Source organism: Emys orbicularis, chromosome 6 (genome assembly GCF_028017835.1).
Source record: "Emys orbicularis isolate rEmyOrb1 chromosome 6, rEmyOrb1.hap1, whole genome shotgun sequence".
Classification (NCBI taxonomy): domain Eukaryota; kingdom Metazoa; phylum Chordata; order Testudines; family Emydidae; genus Emys; species Emys orbicularis.
Genome location: NC_088688.1, coordinates 74,705,715 through 74,725,316, shown reverse-complemented (window position 1 = coordinate 74,725,316; position 19,602 = coordinate 74,705,715). Strand labels below are relative to the sequence as shown.

Here is a 19,602-nt window from a genome sequence, read left to right as displayed (position 1 = left end):
ACTGGAGACAATGAGGCAGGCAAGGAGGCTGAAGGTGCTGTAGGCTAGGAGAAGCACGTTGCACAGCAGCAGCAGCTTCCCATACTCTGCAAGCGGCAGGGGGCTCAACCCTCGGCCCACCCACTCCACCCCTTCCCCCAAGCCTCCACCCTTAACCCTCTTCTTCTCCCCCCCTTTTTACTTTGCACACCGCATCCTCACTCCTCCCCCCTCCCCACAGCAATCAACTGGCTTGCAGCGTTCAGGAAGCAGGAGTGAGGCCACAGCGCACAGGCTTCCCCTCCCTCCCATGCCTCCTGAACACCGCAAGCCAGCTGATTGCCGTGGGCAGGAGGCAGGGGAGGGAGGGGGGAGGTGCGCCACGTCCTCGCTCCTCCCCCCTCCCTCTTGCCCATGGCAATCAGCTGGCTTGCAATGTTCAGGGGGCAGGAGGAAGGGGGGAGGAGCGAGGACTCAGCATGCAGGCTCCCCCTCCCTTCCCTGCCTGCTGCCCACGGCAGTCAGCTGGCTTGTGGTGTTCGGGAGGCAGGGGGAGCCTGCGCGCCAAGTCCTCACTCCTCCCTCACCGCTGAACGCCGCAAGCCAACTGATTGCCGCGGGCAGGAGGCGAGGGGGAAGGCACTGATCCGCAGGGTCTCCTGCAGGCGGGAGGCACTGGGGGTGGGGGGGGTAAGGGGTGCTGATGGGGGGCTGACAACTGTGGACGAAGCAGGCAGCCAAACGACGTTATAGCGAAGCATTGCACAACTTTAAATGGAGCATGTTCTGTAATTGAGCAGGGATGTAAGATCGAAATAACGTTAAGCGAGAGGACGTTAAGTGGGGAGTTACTGTACTGTAGTGCAATCTCTTTGTCGTGAAAGTGCAATTTACAAATGTAGGGTGTTTGTTTGTTTTTAACATAACTGGACTCAAAAACAAAACGAAGTCCACTCAGTCCTACTTCTTGTTCAGCCAATTGCTAAGACAAACAATTTTGTTTACATTTACAGGAGATAATGCTGGTGGATTCTTATTAACAATGTCACTAGAAAGTGAGAACAGGCATTTGCATGGCACTTTTGTAGCCGGCATTGCAAGGTATTTACGTGCCAGATATGCTAAACATTTGTATGTCCCTTCATGCTTCGGCCACCATTCCAGAGGACATGCTTCCATGCGGATGACACTCGTAAAAAAAATAATGCGTTAATTAAATTTGTGACTGAACTCTTCGGGGGAGAATCGTATGACCCCTGCTCTGTTTTACTCGCATTCTGCCATATTTTTCATGTTATAGCAGTCTGAAGTGCATTCCAAAATCTGAGAGGGGTGAGGTGTGGAGCATGCTTTCATATGTCTTAAAAGAGCAACACTCCGATGCGGAAACTACAGAACACGAACCCTCAAAAAAGAAATCAACCATCTGCTGATGGCATCTGACTCAGATAATGAAAATGAACATGCGTCAGTCCGAACTGCTTTGGATTGTTATCGAGCAGAACCCGTCATCAGCAGGCACGCATGTCCACTGGAATGGTGGTTGAAGTATGAAGGGACAGATGAATCTTTAGCGCATCTGGCACGTAAATATCTTGCGATGCTGGCTACAGCAGTGCCATGAGAACGCCTGTTCTCACTTTCAGGTGCCATTGTAAACAAGAAGCGGGCTACATTTGCAGGAAATAATGCTAACAGACTTGAACGATTGACTGAACAAGAAGTAGGACTGAGTGGACTTGCAGGCTCTAAAATTTTACCTTGTTTTATTTTTGAATGCAGTTTTTTTTTTATATAATTCTACATTTGTAAGTTCAACTTTCATGATAAAGAGATTGCACTACAGTACTTGTATTAGGTGAATTGAAAAATACTATTTTTTTTTTACAGTGCAAATACTTGTAATCAAAAATATAAAGTGAGCACTGTACACTTTGTATTCTGTGTTGCAACTGAAATCAGTATATTTGAAAACGTAGAAAACATCCAAAATATTTAAATAAATGGTATTTATTATTAACAGTGCGATTAATCACATGATTAATCGTGATTTTTTTAATGGTGATTTTTTTTAATCACTTGACAGCCCTAATTATTATTATTATTATTGAGAATCAAATATAATGTTGAAGTGCATCTTTATAATAGCTTTCAGTGTAAGACCAAGGTCAACGTACTTTCTCTGCCATTCAAAATTTACATTGATTGGCACATACCACACATTTGAAACCTTCTGCTAGCCTCACAGTAGGAGTAAGCCCTATATTGGCATGATTGCGCCTAGCCAAAGACGGCTGGTCCCAAAGAACCAGTGGCTGACAAGGCCTTGAGAAAGCGGTTGCCAATTACCATAAAGAGAAAAGTCTTCAGCCTCTCAGCTCTTGGAAGACCCTACTATTTGGTTGTTGTATAGTGAAGCTGATGGGGCAGTATTCATTCCCAAGAGTCTGACTAACCACAAAGCTGACGGTGCCAAATGTGTAGGTAGGAGTACTCTGTTCTTTGGCCCCTTGACTAACAGACACATACAGGGGAGCTCTGCTGGTGACAGGCCTCTGACGTTCCTTTACTATTGCTGTCTTAGTTTGACGAGACCTGTTTGGAGGAGCTACAGTTATGCCATAGTCTGGTTGATGGGGCAGGTGGCAAGTACTGCCAAAGAGGGTTATCTGTAGTACTGAACTACTCTGCACTCACCAACATTTATCTGAAAGCAGGGAGTGCATGATGCTGATCTAGTCAAGTGAAAGCTGCAGTGCAGTGGTCTTCTGCTCTATGTATGTTTCAAAAAGCACCAACGAATGCAGTGCTGACAGTAACATGAGGTGGCTTAAACTTGCCTCCCCTTAGAATATTGCTCAGCATAAAAGATTACTTCCAGTGCTGCTCCTTGTTAACAGGTTGAAATGAACACCTGAAAGGAGAGACTCGAGCACATTTAAGAGGAATTTGTCCCAGACAAGCAGAAATAATCTTCTACACACTTTTGGAAGAACACTGCTCAGAAGCATCTTCTGCCTCATGCTTTGTTTTGTCTTCCCACATCAATCTGACTGGAGGACACTCCTGTACCTCAAAGAGACAAATTAAAAGAAATCGTAGGGCCAGACGTGACAAAAACTTGAGGGACTTTAGAACAAGTCTAAGACTGCTGGAAGCAAAACAACCCTATCTCCTGATGAACAGACCCTACTCATGTGCCAGTAACCCATAGGTCTGGTCTGTCTCAAGAACTGCAGGAAAAGAATGAATACCCACATGCTTGGTTATGTAGATGTGACAAAGAGCATACTTTAAGACATCTAATAGAGTAACAGATAGTTCTGAGCAAAGCAGTTCTGTACTTTAGAACCATAAGAATGTACAAAAAGGGGTGCAAAGACCTGTGGTAAACTTTAAAACTTAATAGGAAAAAATGAATATTGACGCCACCACATATGGAGTATTTTGCTCCTTGGAAGATGCCAACCAGTACACTGTGTAGGAAACATCTGATGCCGTAATTATTTAGTTAAGAGAACTTAGTTTTGACTTGAGAAATATCTATTTACACCCCTCCAACTACTCTGGAAGAGGATAAAGCTAAAATGAGTAGGGAGAAGAATATCCTAAATTTATTAACAGATTTAAGACGGCATTCTTTCTACACAGTACATCTATGCTTAAACTCTTCAAGACTCAGAGAGAATTAAATCATTCGCTGCCTGCCTTAATTAACAGTACATTACAGTCCTATCTATGAGACTCTCTAGGGTGGCTGACACCATAGTGTCTAGCCACAGAATAGTAATTTTCCAAGTAGTAACAAGCCATAATCAGAGATCATCTAATTTAACAGCACCAAAGCTAGATTTGTGACAGTCTGTTCTATTGGCAGGAATTATCCATTAATTCTAGGAACTGTTAGTTTGAGGAGCTATAGGCAGAACTTCCCTGTTTCATAAGTATCAGACTTGCATTTCCAAGGGAGAAGCCACATACAAGCATAATACAAGGATTACAGAATATTATATTTGCTGTTCAGACATTTTGTTTTAACTAGTTAATTTTTTACAAACTATTGCAAATATAATATACATGTACATAGAGCTTTTACTTTTCAATAACATCTAAATTTAAACAAGGGTGGTACTATTATAGATAATGCGAGTAGCAAAACCTAAAGGGTGCCCAATACTTTCCATAATAAGACCTTGTTTTCAATTGCTTGAAAGTTTGGCAAATTTCAACCATTTAGGCTGATTTTTTTTATGCTGGTTGCTTGCCTCAGACAATTTTTTCGGATATGTTTAACAAACACTATTCAGCCACTTTTCAGAATGAGAGTGAAAAAGTAAGTTTTGCCCATCTAAAATTGTTGTTCAAGTGGAACTGCAACAGGCTCTATTCCCACCTATCCACTGTTGCATCTTACTGCTTCATCCTTTCCCACTCTGCCAAATACAGAAATATACGGGGAGATGGAGACTGGCTTCTTCCACAATTGTATATGGAAGAAGGGCTGAAGACATGTTGCAGCATGGAAGACTCTTACCAAATCCCTCCATAAATCAGCTATTATACCTCTAAAATGACAACCCACTCCTGTGGGTTATAATCCTTTAACAAGTGAAACAAAACCAGCTTTAACGTGTGGATGCTGGGTGATGTTGGCGGCCTGTGATATTAGACTAGGATGTTAGACTAGATGATTTAGTGTTCCTTTCTGGCCTTTAACTCGGAGTACTACAGTAAACTACCACTTGATGATGGTTAGCTGTCAAAGACCGGAATATGGGCACTCATGCCTCGTGGTTAGAGCAGGAATCGGTAGTCTGAAATTGGAGTTGAGGGTCAGAGCTAAGTTACCTGGAGTGGGGGATTCCAGGGGCCACGGCTATCGTGACCTTGGATGAATGCTTTGAGAAGTCAGCACTCTGCTACTTTTGCTGATCTTAAGAGAAGGCCTGCTGATCCCCTGAGCCAATTGGACAGTTTAGCCAATCAGGTGGCCCGACTGGGGCCCAGGTTTGCTTGTTAGACTGCTTGGGGGTGGGAGGGGTGTTAAGCTAGCAGGTAAGCAGGCTAGCTGCAGGACCTTACTCCTGACACTAGCAGGTGGCCTGCAGAGACTTTAGTATCTCTAGTCTACTTATAATTTACAAATAGATATGTAATAAGTATGCGTAACGTCACATTCCTTTTATTGCAACTTTTCTCTCTTTCCTTCTCTTCTACACCCACCCCTTGATTCAGTCTTGATACAAGCTCTTAATGGCAGGACTGTACATCTGTATAACACCCACCACAAAGCCTCAATCCTGATTGCGTTATGCTAGCACACAAAGGTCCCCAAACAACAACTAGCTCCCTGGTATATTTTTCTGGGATTATAATAATTATCACAATGAAGTGATGGGGTAATTTGTAAATCACAGATTACAAATAAGCATAAAGTTTTCATACAGTTTTCCAAAAAGAGGAAGTACCTTTATCAGCATATGTATATGGAATGTAATCTAGAAATATTACTCAGACTTTAAGAGCAGAAGTCACCATCATGATCATCTAGTCTGACCTCCTGCACATTGCAAGCCACAGAACCTTACATACCCACTCCTGTTATAGACCCCTAATGTTTGGCTGAGTTACTGAAATCCTCAAATCACAATTTGAGGACTCCAAGTTACAGAGAATCTATCATTTATTCTAGTCTAAACCTGCAAGTGACCCAGACCCCATGCTACAGAGGAAGGTGAAAAACGCCCAGGGTCTCTGCCAATCTGATCTGAGGGAAAATTCCTTTCTAACCCCAAATATGATGATAAATTAGACCGTGAACATGTCAGCAAGACCCACCCGCCACACACCTGGGAAAGAATTCTCTGTAGTAACTCAGAGCCCTCTCCAGCTAGTGTTCCATCTCCGGCCATTGGGGATATTCGCTACTAGCAGTTGCAGATGGGCCACATGCCATTGTAGTCAGTCTCATCCTACCATCCCCTCCATAAACTTATCAAGTTCAGTCTTGAAGCCAGGTAGGTTTTTTGCCCCCACTGCTTGCTTGGAAGGCTATTCCAGAACTTCACTCCTCTGATGATTAGAAACATTGATCTAATTACAAGCCTAAACTTGTTGATGGACAATTTGTACCACTTGTTCTTGTGTCAACATTGGCCCTTATCTTTTAAATAACAACTCTCCCTCCCTGGTATTTATCCCTCTGATGTATTTATAGAAAGCAATCATATCTTCCCTCAGCCTTCATTTTGTTAGGCTAAATAAGCCAAGCTCTTTGAGTCTACTCTCATAAGGTAGGTTTTCTGCACATATTCCAGTTTGAATTCATTGTTCTTAAACATGTGAGACCAGAACTGCACACAGCATTCTGGATGGGGTCTCACCAGTGCCTTGTATAATGGTACTAACACTGCCCTATCTCTACTGGAAATACCTCGCTTGATGCATCCTAGGATTCCATTAGCCTTTTTCACAGCCATATCACATTCACAGCTCACAGTCCTCTTACAACTGACCAATACACCCAGGTCTTTCTCCTCCTGTCGCTTCCAACTGATAAGTCCTTAGCTTATAGCAAAACTTCTTGTTGTTAGTCCCTTGCACTTCGCACTATTAAATTTCATCCCATTTCTATTACTAGTTTTCAAGGTTGTCCAGAAATTCTTGTATAATATTTCGGTCCTCCATATTGACAATACCTCCCAACTTTGTGTCATCCACAAATTTTATTAGTACACTTCCGCTTTTTGTGCCAAGGTCATTAATGAAAATGTTAATTAAGATTGGTCCCAAAACCGATCCCTGAGGAACTTCACTAGCAACCTCTGTCCAGCCTGACAGATCACCTTTCAGTATGACCCACTGTAGCCTCACTTTAACCAATTCCTTATCTACCTTTCAAGTCTCATATTAATCCTAATCTTCTCCAATTTAATTAATAATTTCTTATAGGGAATAGTATCAAATGCCTTTCTGAAATCCACATAGATTGGATCTACTGTATTTCCTTTGTCTAAAAAAAAAATTCATCAGTTTTCTTAAAGAAGATCAGGTTGGTCTGGCACAATTTATCTTTTGTAAAACTATGTTCTATTTTATCCCAATTACCATTCAGCTCTATATTCTTAACTACTTTCTCTTTCAAAATTTGTTCCAAAAGCTTGCATACAATTGAGGTCAAACTAACTGGCCTGTAGTTTCACAGATCACTTTTTTTCCTTTCTTAAAAAGAACTATAGTAGCAATTCTCCAGTCATAGGGTATGACCCTCGAGTTTACAGATCATTAAAAATCCCTGCTGTTGGGCTTGCAATTTCATGTGCCATTTCCTTTAATATCCTTGGATGGCGATTATCCAAGCCCCCAAATTTGATCCCATTAAGCTGTTTCAGTTTAGCTTCCACATCCTTATTTTCGTTAGCCCCCCTGTCACCACCCCGAAGCTCAGTACCCTTATTAAAAACTGACCCAAAGTATTTGTTTAGGTGAAATCAAGGAACCTAATTGCAGACCTATTTTTGTTGATCCTTCCATTTAGTTGAAACTGAATTAGTTCATGATCACTCAAATCAAGGTTGTCCACTATAACTAATTCTTCTTTGAGGTCCTCGCTACGCAACAATACTAAATCTAAAATGCCATCACCTCTTGTTGGTTCAGCTATCCCATCCAGGAAAATCTTGGCCCTACTATCATTAGTAGCACTTGTCCTCCAATCTATATCTGGGAAGTTAAAGTCACCTTTAAAGATTAAAATGTACTAGGTTATTTGTGGAGTAGTCTGTGCAATGAAACAAGCAGATATTGTTGACATTATCATGCTCTTGGTATGTATGTTAAACAATGTTTTTAAAACCAGCGAACAAAAGCAAACAGGGTAAAACCAGTTACAACTACGGAAACAAGGATTTTACTAGCTGATGTCTTGCCACCACATATCTGGATTTAGAAAATTAAACCTCTTTCTGTGCACCTAAGACTGAGAGAAATGAATTTGCATCTGGTATTGGATTTTCACCTCCTTTCTACTTGCTTCTTATCCAGCTTTTAGCTATTTTATCCCTGCATCCTAAGTTTGAGAGAGGATTAGCAAATGTTTTCCTTTGAAGATAACACTAAGGCAATTTTACAGAACTGTTAACAGAAGATATTACAGCCAATAATTTAACTGCTACAAAATTCTTATTTTTTTCTAAAGTGAAAACTTTACCTAAATAACTCCTTAAACATAAGAAAATAGATCTTCTATTGGTACAATCACGTATCTGTAAGAGTTAAGAATTATGTGCAGGATTTTTTTTTTTTTTTAATTATAACCCTGAATTTGCACATTAAAAAAATATAATTTACTAAAGCAACTAATTTCTGCTAAATCAGGAAATATGGTGCACAAAATAAAAGGCTCCTTTCCTGCACATGTATGGGACTGATAAGTAAAGGTGTTACAAGCAACAAGTCAGTTAGACAGGTTATTCCCAGGAGAATCTCAACAGAATCTTTATGCCAAGCCATGCATTGTGTCTATGTTATCTTTTTAAAAAAGAGTTTTTACAAGTATTGCTACTAATTTTTACATGCATGTAAAAAAACCTGCCTTAATTACCAGACAACAACTATACATATCTTTAAGGAGGATTCTCCTCCCCACCCCCTTTTTTTAAATGGAACCCCGAACTGTACTGAAAAGGTATTGCAGGTAAAAGTGTAAAGATTTTAAAATATACTGTACTTGAACTGGGAACAAAGCTTTATACCAGAATTCCCCTATCTATTGTGCTTTCAAATAACATGAAGTACCTATTTTTGTTGGGCTGAACAAAATGAACCTTAAAACTGTCACTTGTCCTGCACCAGAGATGAGTCCAAGTGTGGCAGAAAGTTTAAAAATGTCTCTGTTCCACAAAAACACAAAGAAGCTAGCATTAATGTTCCAAAGCTCAGTCATGATGAAGAACTATTGGACAGAATTCAGGCAAGGCTATTTATTAAATGGTTCTCCTCAACCATATAGTAATTACATGTACATTTTTTATTTCATGTTTTTCTCCTCATACCCAATGTCAGGCAAGAAAGTAAACATTTACCTTGCAGCATTTATCACCTGTCTTTTTTTAGTGATAAAAAAATATTTCATGAGATTATATTATTGCTACAGCATACTCTTTCTTCCAAAATTTATTACATTTTAAACCTGACATCTTAACATTAATAAATTAACAAGTTTGTAAAAATTTATCTTTGAAAGAAATGACTAAATAAATGGAGCCACACCAACAATATTTTCTTTAAGTGACCATTCCAATAATTAAGAGAAAACATAATGGAACAGAAGTTTCTTCTCCAGTAAAGTACCAGCATTAGATTAGAGAAATATATAATACGCATATTACCAAGTCATTTGCTTTTTTATACTTCCCTGAAATTTTGTAATGACTATTAGAACTTCCAAGTTCCTCCAAACTCTAGCTTAAACTATTTTTATACATTGTAGAGTCAACAACTATAAACTCACAACACAAAAGTACAAGTTATCACAGAATAAAGATTTTTTAAAAGGACTGTAAGAGTCACTAAAGCAAAAATAAATAAGTAAACATCTGCAAAGCCATTCAACAAAGACTGTGGTGACAGTATTGATTACACAATTCAGAACAACACCCTGAAGAATGCTTCAGATATTAAAGTAGCATCCATGACGAGTGTGGGAGGTAATACTTAAACTTACAGGTCAAGTTGCTTTAAACTCAAATACTGCAGATGTGACAAAAAGCCAAGTAGGTAGCAGTTCGGTGAAGTTTCAGTGAAGTGCCTTATTTGTTGGCTTACATACTTGTGGGCTCTAAACCAACAGAGAATTAGTAGCAACAATGATAGTATATACTCCCTGTATTTTAGCTTCATCTTAAGTGTACTGAAGCTAAAAATAGCAAATATACATTAGGCTTCACAAATTGTCTCCTTTCTTGCCACTTCCCTATTTTAGGTCAGTAACTTTTATAGCCTTCTTCCAAAATTCATGATAGAATGCTAGGCCGTAATGCAGACTGGTCTCTCCGATGTCAACCGATATCCAGTCCACATACCAAGACTTTGGTCGTTGATGGAAGACAACCAGGGGAAGATCCCTGCAAAAGACATCTTACCAACATAGTTCTCAAGTCTCTGCTGGATATGCCCATATCCACGTAGCATAGCCTCCCTCAACTTGTCTTCAATTGGAGCAACCTTTATTAGATCCCTTACAAGATCACTTCGTTTCCTATCATCTCAACAGCTTCATTTGGACAACATAGCCAGTCACTAGAAAAGAAATGGGTAAGTCCCTGTTCTGCACATTAGGATTGTATAAAACTGTGATTTGACCACCCTTAACCTTATTGGCATTTTTTTTTTTTAATCACAAAGAACTTGGGTCAGCTCCTATCATTTGCACTGAGCAACTTTACTACAATACCAGGCATCACTCAGGAGGGCACCATTGTCAGCAACCACTAATTCTAGGTATTTAAATTATCTTTCTCCCCCTAAGCTTTCTTCCCATGACAGGGATCGGCAACCTTTGGCACGCAGCCCGCCAGGGTAAGCACCCTGGCAGGCCGGGCCGGTTTTACCTGCCGCGTCCGCAGGTTCGGCCGATCGCGGCTCCCACTGGCCGCGGTTCGCTGTCCCAGGCCAATGGGGGCTGCAGGAAGCGGCACGGGCCGAGGGATATCCTTTATGCTGAGTCTTCCTTCAGTTCTCATAGAGTGAATGTTGGTAAGACCAAAGTGAAGTCCAGCCTGCTCAAATCTATGTTGCCACTGTTCAAAGTTGGCTTACAGTCTTAATCTTCTGCATATATCACTAAGTCATCAGCAAACAGCATGTTCCAAGGTGCATATATTCTCACTTATCACATGCAAGACAACTGCAAACAAAAAAGTGCTCAGAACTTCATGTTCAGTAGAACTTAGTAGGTTTTGAATCACTAACACTAGGAGCATACAATGAAGACTTGTATTGAGAACCCATGAACTAGAGTATAATCCATCGGGGGGTCCAGGTGTTTGAGTCACAACTACCATATCATTTTTGTATTGCTAGTATGAGGGAGGTCCAAACTTGAGACTGACTAGAACTTATGCTTCTGTATGATCGCCAAGGCCATTTTCCTGAAATCTCTTCTAAACAACATAGGTAGTCGTCTTGTTCTATTTTGACAGTTAACATGAAGATTTATTGGGGTAGAGTGGAAGGGTTAGAAGAACACTGTCCATGGACTAAACACAAGTTGTACAAAAAACCCACAGCATTTGTAAGCTACTTCTATTTGCAGCTATTTTCATTTTGTTTTGCATGACATTTTAAAAACTTTCAATGTTTAACTAAAAATTCAAGTAAAGTTTCATATTTCCCATACATTTAACTCTTCATTTCTAAGTGATCATGGTATAAGCACTAACTGGTAGTGACATAACTAAGGAGAGAAGAATGCTTATATTCCAACCCTTGTACATCTATTGAAAGATCAGCCATTTCTTTGTAGAAAAGTAACTAGTGGGATCAACTCAACTTATTTACAGTACCTTTTTTGTACTCATTCAAATAGGTGTGGAGAAATCTGATTAAGTTGTACATCATGAGAACCACCACCACACCCAAAAAAAAAAAAAAAAAAAAAAGCAATGAAGGACATTTTTGTTCTTCGGGTTTGAGACTACTGGCTAAAAATTCCATTAATAATATGCTTTCCTGCACACCACAAATATATAAAAGATTTAATACACATATAGAAATTCCTATGATTATATTTGTGTCAAAACTGCTCTTGAAAACAAAGGTCTCTCAAGGTAGTATTACTCAAAACAGTACAGTTTGGCATATTCCTCCCTCTCAAGAGAAAGCTACCACTTCCAGGTCATTATAGAGTTCTAAACACTCTTCTAATCAGACAGGCTGCAATACTGGACAGAGTTGCTCAGCAGTCATTCTATGGAAGTGATCCTGATAACTTGAAGTTTTAAAAAAGGAACCTAATGTTATTACAAGACAGATCTAAACTTTAGTATAAGTAAAAGATAAGAAAATTCTCTATTTGTCTCGCTTCTTTACTTTGCACAATTAATGGCGCTTTGCTGTAAAGGAAATTACATTGTTTTTCACGTACAGTTTCATGCTGCTTGTGAGTCACACACACCACAATAGGTAGAAAAACATTTAAACAAATGGGAAAATCTGAAAGGTGGATCCAAAAGCAGGTGTAGTACTGTTAGCTACTTTTAACTTTTTTTTTTTTCGAAACTGATTGAGCTGACTGTCTATAACAAAGCTTTATTCTGATTACTTCCTCTTTTGAGCAGCAACTTGCAGGTTCTGAATCTGCAACTACTCAGGAAAATTCCTGTGATGACATGGAGCCTCCATTACTTCAGCAGAGGTTCCCCAGATGGAACTCCTTGCAGGATCAAGGTGTCAGATAGTGAACAAGTATTTTGTCTTCCAATGTTGTATTTGTTAAAAAAACTCAGCAGAGGAGCATAGAAGTGTGCCTACTATGCACAAAGACTAAAAATAAGTCTAGCAGTCACTCTCCAACAGATTAGGCAGTGAGTTAAACTGGGTGCAAGACTGAAGATATCCCACAGTTTATAGCACTACCTTGGGTGCTGCTGCTCCAGAGCGAAACTGACAGAAATCTGTTAAGTTCTACTTTGGGCCCCTTCTGATATACTGTGTACCAAGCAAAACTGACTAGGTTCCCGACAGTTTCATCCAGCCAAAGACTTAAGCACAACAACAATACCACTAGCATCATTTAATGTGAAAAGATAGGAAAAGAATGAGGATAAGATACTCAGATGATGAGGCACCCCAAGAAAGAGGGAGCCAAACCAGAGAGAAAAGAGAAATAGAAGAGAATAGTTTAAATTTAGACTCAAGATTGAGTCTTTTGAACTCCATAGTCTATTATGATGAGGATACTTATTCACGTTTATAGACAAACAAAACTCAAATAAAACTAGTCACTCCATTGAATAAAGGCTGGGTGAAATAGTGGGCTTTGGAGAGTGAAAGGATAAAGAGAAAAATCCTTCTTATTAACAAAAATTAAAAACTGTACAGAAGCCTAATTTATACTTAAAGTGCTGTGCACAGTTACTTTCCAGCAGCAGGGTGCATGCAAACAGGAAGTTCAGAAATACTAGATTTAACTTCAAGATTTTAGAACATAATTCAGAGTTACTACATGGCAAAAAAAAGTGCCTTGCTGAACTTTAAGTGTGCTAAAAAATAGCTCTATCTTTAAGGGTTTTTTTCTGTGCCACTCTCAAGGACCTCTTATATATCTCTTACAGCAGGTCTACACTATTGCTTAAGGCAGTCTAACTTACCCACTCAGGGATGTGAAAAAGTCTCACCCCCACACCCCAAGCAACGCAAATTTCACACTGTCCACACCAGCTCTATGTCAGTGAGAGACGCTCTCCCAAACAACATAGCTTCTGCTTCTAGCCAAAATGGAGTAATTATGCCGACGGGAGAGGGCTCTCCTATCAGCATAACAAGTCTTCACCAGATGCAATACAGATGTGCAACTGCCCAGATGTAGGGCTGTAGTGTCGAGTTGCCCTTAGCATCATCTACTCAAAATGCAATAAAACTCAAGTGTTAGCTTATGCCAGTGTAAGGACTCTAAAATATTTTAGTCATGTTTTCAAGTTGACATTTATGAAATCTGACATGTAGATTCACTTTCTTAAGGCACCACATACTTACACTTGCAAATCTCTAAAATACACTATATGACATGTATTTTAACATATCATTGCTTTTTATATATATATATATATATATATATATATATATATATATATATATATATTAACTATGGCTTATTGCTTATAGCTTTTTCATCACAAGCATCATTAATCATGATCTTAAAAAAGGTGTGAATACTTCTCCTCCAATAGGAGTTCTGAACAGGTGTACTATAGGCCTTAAACTGTGTATTGTGTCATCCTGCGTGTGTATGTGGACAGTGCCTAGCACACCATGGGTGTGCGCTATTGTAATGTACGATAATATTATCGGCAGGAAATGAAGCGCCCCTACTCATCACACTTTGATCTCATCAGCCTCGTTGTGCTGCTCCCCCGCCTCTCGGGTCATGTGTCCCCTGTGCACCTGAACCAGCCCATGCCAATCCTACCCCTTCCGGACGCATCCAGTTAGCGACCTGGCTCCCGGCTAGTTCAGGCCACCCTGTTCCTGGTGCAGGGCGGATGGGACCGGGAGAAGAGTCGCCGCGTCCCCAGCGGGAGGGCAGGACGGAGCGAGGGGGCCCGAAGGGGGGGGGGTCAGCACCCGGGAGTAGTCCTGGGAACGCTGGGGGGGCTGCCCGGCAGGCTGCAGAGGCCCCGCTAGGGGGTGGGCGCACGTCGGGACAGCCCGGCCCGGGACTCACCGTGAGCGGCTGGTCGTGGAGGCTCCCCACGGAGAAGCAGTTGTCCCCGGGGTTCACGGCGCCCGTCAGCACCTGGTGCAGATTCATGGCGCAGAGAACGCGGGGCCCGGCTGGCCTCACTGCAGGCGCCCGGGCGCGAGGCTCATGCTCCGGCCCCCGGGGCGGCAGCGAAGGGACCACAGCTGCTCGGCCGCTCTAGGTCCCGCAAGCGGCGAAGGCGGCAGCACATAGCTCGGGGCGGGGCCTCATAACCCCGCCTCCCCGCAGGGCGGGCCACACACGTAGTCCCCCCCTTTGCTCACCGCCTTCGCCGGTAACAGCGAAACGGGAGGAAAACGAAATATCGCGAGCCTCTGCTCCATGTGACGTCATAGTTTTTCCTGTAACGGCGCGTGCGCCAGTCCTACCCCGGGACTGAATGTGCGGTGAAGGGTGTTTTCTGCGCGTGCGTGGAAGTAAACTTACCTAGAAAGGAACGTCAGGGAAGGCTGGTTGTGCAGGGAAGTACGTATGGGGTGTCTGCGCATGTTCACTGGGGATTTCGATGCTGCTGTCGCCGCTCCCCCAGAGCTGCGAGCGGGCCCAGGCGGGCCACGTTAAAGGGACGGAACGGGAGCGTCACCACGGCACGCGCTCTCTCCAGCCCTGTGCGGTTAACAAGCACAGTGACAGTGGATTTACCCAGCCTGGCTCATTGTGAGAGGGGTTACCGGCCAGAGCGATTTGAAAGTATCTCTGTCAGTGACGGCTGTTGCTGTGCTTTGAAGGGTTATTAAAAACCCATTTCCGAACGTCTGAAGTCTCTCTCATTCCATTTGCCACACACTGAAAGCTCAGCTGCTAGAAGGGCCCTGGGAACTATTGGAGGGATGTAAATGGAAAACAATGTTTTCTGTTGTGTCCATCTTTAGACCAGATTGTTGATCTTTGCTACTAAGCAGCCTGGGGAGCTTCCTTCCACTTATGATAGTGGTAATTTGAATATTCAGTAATACAGAGTCATCACGTAACTTCAGTCCAGCTCAGACCCATATCCTTAATAAAGGCTGTGAAGCAGAGGTACTCGAACTTTGCCTACTTAGTGGAATCTCTGGTAATTTGCCAAGAGCCTGGTGGGCTGTAACATATCGGGCTGCAATCCAGACCAGTGAGAGGCTGCGTCACCTCTGTCCTGCAACATTGTGTGCCTCACAATACCTTGCTGCAGTAGCACCTACCGACGCTGCTCACAAACAGCCTTCCAGCACGCAAGTCACATTCTGAGTTTCTGTGGCCTGCCAGTCACACTTGGGTTACATTTTGGCACTCCCCAGCCTTGGTTATACTGCAGGGGAACCCCAACACAAGCCCACTCTGAGATTTCCCCCCAGAAATGCATATCTTGTACTGCCCAGCCCTCTCCTGAACAGTCCAAATATATTAAGTCTGTTATTCCTTTAAGGAAATAGTATACACCAATTTAGCACCTTCTATGGAGTTGCCCACACACTTAAACTTAAACACAGTGATTTATAAAAAATACAAGTTTTGTAACTACAAAGAGGTAGATTTTAAGGGAGTACAGGCATTGAGGCATAAAAGTAAGAAATGGTTACAAGAAAATAAAGATAACAATGCCTTCTAGTGACTAATTTAACAAATTATATTACATTTAAAGCTAAGTTTCTCACCACATGCTTCCAACATAATTACTGACCATACTTCAAGGTCAGGACCCCTCCCCGAGAATCAGGGCCGGCTCTACGTTTTTTGCTGCCCCAAGCAAAATAATTTTTGGCTGCCCCCCACCCCAGCCCTGGGCTCTCATCCCCCACCCGCACCCTCTGCTGCCCCAGCGCTGGGCTCTCCCCCCCACCTCACCCGCACCCCCTGCCGCCCCAACCCTGGGCTCTCCCAGACTTATTTGGGAAACACTTCAGTCTTGATTTCAACTTATGTTCATAAGTTTACATCATGTTGCTACATGCATTTTACCATAATATTACTGATCAGCAAATTATGAGTTTTCAAATGATACATCACAAGGCATGTGTAGGGTGTGAATACAGGGGTGCATTCTGTCACATTGCACCTGTCTATACCAACCAATAGAAGACAATAAAAACACTAGAGCACATGTAAAGTTTGCCTGGTTTGCAGTAGGTGATGGTGGTGATCATGTACACCAATCTCACTTCCCCAATATAAGTAAACAGTATTGACTACACTAAGGGTACGTCTTCACTACCCGCCGGATCGGCGGGTAGTAATCGATCTATCGGGGATCAATTTATCGCGTCTCGTCTAGACGCGATAAATCAATCCCCGAACGCGGTCTCAGTCGACTCCGGAACTCCACCAGAGCGAGAGGCGGAAGCGGAGTTGACAGGGGAGCTGCGGCTGTCGATCCCACGCCGTGAGGACCCGAGGTAAATCGATCTAAGATACGTCGACTTCAGCTTCGCTATTCTCATAGCTGAAGTTGCGTATCTTAGATCGATCCCCCCCCCCCAGTGTAGACCAGCCCTAAATGTTCAAAAATCATGAGTCAGGCTCATCAAAAATCATAAAATTTAAAATCACGAGATTATGTAAAGATTTAGATTTTTTTCCCTCCTACTTTTTGAGCCTTTAGAGTATACAAGGGTCACATTTTGAAGCTTTATCCACAGCTCTGAAGGCTAGAAACTTACTTTTTCTTAGGGTTATCAAGCGATTAAAAAAATTAATCGCGATGAATCGCAGTTTTAATCACACTGTTAATAATAGAATGCCATTTATTTAAATATTTTTTAATGTTTTCTACATTTTCAAATATATTGATTTCAATTACAACACAGCATACAAAGTATACACTGCTCACTTTATATTATTATTTTTATTACAAATATTTGCACTGTAAAAAAGAAACAAAATAATAGTATTTCAATTCACCTCATACAAGTAATGTAGTGCAATCTCTTTATCATGAAAGTTGAACTTACAAATGTAGAACTATTTTCTTATATAACTTCACTCAAAAATAAAACAATGTAAAACTTTAGAGCCTACAAGTACACTTAGTCCTACTTCTTGTTCCTTCTTTAGAGGAGTCTTGGCTTATTGAAGGGGAAAGATTTTTTTTATCTCAGTTCGGGCTTTAGGGGCCACAATAATTATCATGAGACTCAGGACAAAATAATGAGAATTGGCAACACTGAGTAAATATTATAATAGGTTGGGGGAGGCCACCTACTTATTGTGAATTTATAATCACTACCAATCTCAACACTTCCATTTGTTTTAGGAAGACACAACATCAGTATAACCCATTTAAACTTTCTCGGTTAAATTATATGCTGTTTTTGCACTTCTTTCAACAGGTTTTTTTTTATACAGCAAGACGGAGGATAAACATTAAGAAACAGCCAATTAGCATTAACTACTTGTGTTTTAGTATTATTATACCTTTCACTAAAACCTTGTCTGTATTAAAAAAGAAACAACCAAACAGCCAGATTTCTGTTTTTCTTCTAATTTTGACACAAAATCTGTTATGTAATGCATGGTTCTTCAGTTTCTGCCAATTAGTAAAGGAACTTTTTCTCTGTAAAGTTAGTGGCAATGGCAAACATACGCTTTCGTACTTGATTACCTACAGGTATCCTTATACCATTATCTCCCCTTGATTAGTTTTTCAACATACCATCAATTTCTACTACTGTTACGTTAGCAATGTTTGCATGTGTTCTTCAGATACTGCAGCTCCTCTATCAGTTTCCATTCTCATTCTCACATTATTTCTGTTTTGTTTAATCTAATATGGAGTATTTCAGTCTTGTTCTTCACAACAAAGAGTTCTGGGGAGTGGTTTAAGTAACAAACATCTTATTATGGACAGGCCCAGTTTGTATAACAGATCCTTCCCTATTCACATAGTTGGGCAAAAATGCTGTTGGGGGGGAAATTACTTCCTTTTGTTGTATTATTTCCTCTCTGTGGCACAACAAGCCCAACTTACATATCATCTCTTCTTACCCAACTCCTGCACTTCACCTCATTTAAAAACAAGGAAAACAAGGCCATTGCAGAGAAGCTAAATTAATTCTGTGCATCCGTCTTCATTGCAGAAAATGAGAGGGAGATTCCCATGCATAAGCCATTCTTTTTAGGCAATCCTGGTAATTACAGGATGGGAAGCCTGACTTCAGTACCAGACAAATTAGTTTAAACTATAGTAAAGAGAGTGATCAGACACAAAGATGAACAAGATATGTCGGGGAAGAGTCAACACAACTTTTATGCAGGGAGATCATGCCTCACCAATCTACTAGGATTCATTGAGGGTGTCAGCAAACATGTGGACAAGGGTGTTCCAGTGGATATAGTGTATTTGGACTTTCAGAAAACTTTTGAGAAAGTCTCTCACCAAAGAAAGTCCCTCTTAAGCAAAGTCAGGAGTCCTGGGATAAGAGGAAAGGTCAACTCATGGATCAGTAACTGGTTAAAAGATAGGAAACAAAGGTTAGGAATAAATGTTAAGTTTTCACAGTGGAGACAGGTAAAGGGTCTGCCAAGGATCTGTATTAAGACCAATGCTGTTCAACATATTCATAAATGATCTGGGCAAAGGGGATAAACAGCAAGGTGACAAAGTTTGCAGATGATACAAAATTACTCAAGATAGTTAAGTCCAAAGCTGACTGCAAAGAGTTACAAAGGGATCTTGCAAAACTGGGTGACTCGTCAAGAAAATGGCTGATGAAAGTCAATATTGATAAATGCTAAGTAATGCACATTAGAAACTTAATCCCAACTATACACACAAAATGGTGAGGTCAACTACCTGTTCCCACTCAAGAAAGATATTGGAGTGATCGTGGATAGTTCTCTGAAAACATCTACTCAATGTGCAGCAGCAATCAAAAAAAGCTAACAGAATATTAACAACCATTTGAAAAAGGATAGATAATAAGGCAGAACACATAATACCACCATATAAATCCATAGTACGTCCACATCTTGAATACTGCATCATAAATTGCCATGTTCTGTTCATTCCCTCGGAAGCATCTGGCACCAGCCACTGTGGGAATACAGGATACTGGGCTAGATGGACCATTCGCCTGACCCAGTATGGCCATTCTTATGTTCAAAACAAAACAAACTATTGATCCAGTTAATGTAATGTTGCAAAGCAACCAAAACAAGGATTCCTCCCA

General features: G+C 41.2%; 1 protein-coding gene across 5 annotated transcripts in view; it reads right to left on the bottom strand.

Moving 5' to 3' along the window:
* DMXL1 (Dmx like 1) overlaps positions 1-14,597 on the bottom strand; it is a 148,637-nt gene extending 134,040 nt beyond the window's left edge. For all 5 annotated transcript variants that reach the window (XM_065406803.1, XM_065406804.1, XM_065406805.1 and 2 more), the window contains exon 1: positions 14,423-14,597. In XM_065406803.1, the coding sequence (XP_065262875.1) occupies positions 14,423-14,509 (87 nt within the window). In that variant the 5' untranslated portion in view covers positions 14,510-14,597. The remainder of the gene's footprint in view (positions 1-14,422) is intronic.
* Positions 14,598-19,602: the final 5,005 nt, after the last annotated feature.